We start from the raw sequence: 2,500 nt of genomic DNA on the forward strand, positions 1-2,500 counted from the left end.
TGAAAAAAACAAATTCAAACTAACTAAATGCATGTAATGGCATTGCAACATTACTTATGACCAATCCTGCCTGCTTTCCTTCTACATTTCCACCTAGAGCACCCAGAGCAACTTCCTCCCATCCATTGCAATCTAAAATGCAAGGCAAATTTAGTATAATTTCAACATACCCTACTCACAAAACTCAATCCATTTCAACCTAACCTGCTAGCCCAACTCCTATTCATTTCAATCTAACCTGCTAGCCAAACTCCAATCCATTTCAACCTAACCTGCTAGCCTAACTCCTATTAATTTCAACCTAACCTGCTAGCAAAACTACTATTCATTTGAACTTAACCTGCTAGCCAAAGTCCTATTCATTTCAACCTAATTCAGACTATTTCTTTCAAATGACAATCAGTTTATGCTGAGGCCAGCTTTAGTTGTTATGTTCAGAAGGCTGCTGATGGAGCAGCAGAGGGATCCAAACATACTAATCTTTCATCTCTCCCGGGCCGATTTCCTCCTTTAAATATGTTCTTGGTCGACCGAGGCGTATCAGCCTCACATCTAGCATCGCTCATTAGCACTCTAACCAGCAGGCGGTCTCTAATAAAAGCATCATCTGAAGCAACACTGGGCTAGGCTCCAGTCGTTAACAAATCCCACATCATACTGTCGTAAACTTATAGCTGCTAGTTCTGGGCTGTAAGCAAAAGTATCCCCCCCGGTTTACATAACTAATAGTTAGTAATAGTTAAATGCCTCACATAGCACTAAAGTTTCTCAAGTAACATGTCTAGTCCCAAGAGGGTTCAAGTTCCTAAGTCTTGAGAGGTTTGGACTTGGAGGGGTTCAAACTAAATATTGAAGTTCAAATCCAGTTCAAATCCTAAAAAAGTGCAGAATTTCAAATGTGCAGTATTGGATAATTTGGAAAGAAAGAAAGGACAAATTGCGGTATTGACAGGTGGGAACGTCAAAAAAGCTCAGCTGAGCGTGCAACGGTGTCAGCGCTTCAGTACAATATCTGTTAGATCACAAGAGAGGGATCGACTTCAAAACAAAGACTAATATTAAAGCTGTTAGGCAAGCAGAAACCCGAGAGAGGGTGTAAAGCCACACCACGAGGGGGGGTCTTGGAAAGCATTTAGCCTTGGCATAGCTGCCGCTTCTCTCCAGCTTAATGGTCCATTGAGATGCCTTCCACCACAAACCTGTGCCAAGGCTGGGGGGGCAGGTCTAAGAATAGCACATTTTCTTCTTGCGCTCTGAGCTGCTGTCTCTAAGGCTGCTGCACTGCACCTGTTAGACCCCAGCTAGCCCGGCAGGGAGAATTTACATTGCATAAACAGGCATAGACAGATGACACTCATACGTACGCACACACACGTACGCACACACACACACACACACACACACACACACACACACACACACACACACACACACACACACACACACACACACACACACACACACACACACGTACGCACACACTACCACACAAACACTCACACACACACACACACACACACATGCGTACACAGAAACAGACACCACACACACACACACACACACACACACACACACACACACACACACACACACACACACACACACACACACACACACACACACACACACAGACACACACGCACAACCACACCCACGCACATAAACACACACACGCACACATTTTCAGGCTACTGAATTTTTCTTGAAGAGCAATTGGACAACCACACAGTGGGTCTCAGATGTGCATACACACATGCTCACATAAAAATACTGTCAACACACATCAACTTCCCTTCCGTTTAATAGAAAGCAGCTCTGCGTCATCAGTGAATGGCAATCCCACTTAATAAAAATATAAAATAATGGTCTCATAGGGTGAACAAAAAAACAAGAGAAAAGTTCCTTTGATGAATGACAAAATAGACTCATATAATCAGGCTGTCGTTGTATAAAACGACAAAAATGGACACCAACCTTTCTGGGAGACTAACATGCTCTCTCTCTCTCTTCTCCCCAGTATCATGGAGCGTACATTTGTTGCCCTGAAGCCCGATGGTGTGCAGAGAGGACTCTGCGGTGAGGTCATGAAGCGCTTCGAGCAGAAGGGTTTCAGACTGGTCGCAGCCAAGTTCCTTCAGGTAACCACGGCGACGGAAACCAGGGCCGTTGTCCAGAAAGATCCCCCGTTTGTGTTCTATTTTTTTGTCTATAAATGTGACCAGCATATGGATTTATTAGAATATCCAAATGAAGAACAAGGTTTAGCATTTCCAATGATACCACTGTCATGTATGTGTCCATTACACGGGTACTGAGTAATGAACAGCTACATTTAGGCATTACCTTTAGACGGTAATTCTCAAAACTTGGATTGGAGTTAAGAGGTGAAACAAGTGTTTGGTGTGTGGATTAGTCTCACAAGATAGACCTGTGGTTTGCAGTTTTATTTAAAAGCTTCCTCCTTCATGGCTGTACTTTAGCTAGCCACATTTGAGCAACG

At 43.6% G+C, this 2,500-nt stretch overlaps 1 protein-coding gene across 1 annotated transcript in view; it reads left to right on the plus strand.

The window, feature by feature from the left end:
- LOC115534945 (nucleoside diphosphate kinase B) overlaps positions 1–2,500 on the plus strand; it is a 5,418-nt gene that overhangs the window by 1,142 nt on the left and 1,776 nt on the right. The window contains exon 2 of the mRNA XM_030346209.1: positions 2,018–2,138. Coding sequence (XP_030202069.1) covers positions 2,022–2,138 — 117 coding nt within the window. The 5' untranslated portion in view covers positions 2,018–2,021. The remainder of the gene's footprint in view (positions 1–2,017; positions 2,139–2,500) is intronic.

This window comes from Gadus morhua, chromosome 2 (genome assembly GCF_902167405.1).
Source record: "Gadus morhua chromosome 2, gadMor3.0, whole genome shotgun sequence".
Lineage (NCBI taxonomy): Eukaryota > Metazoa > Chordata > Actinopteri > Gadiformes > Gadidae > Gadus > Gadus morhua.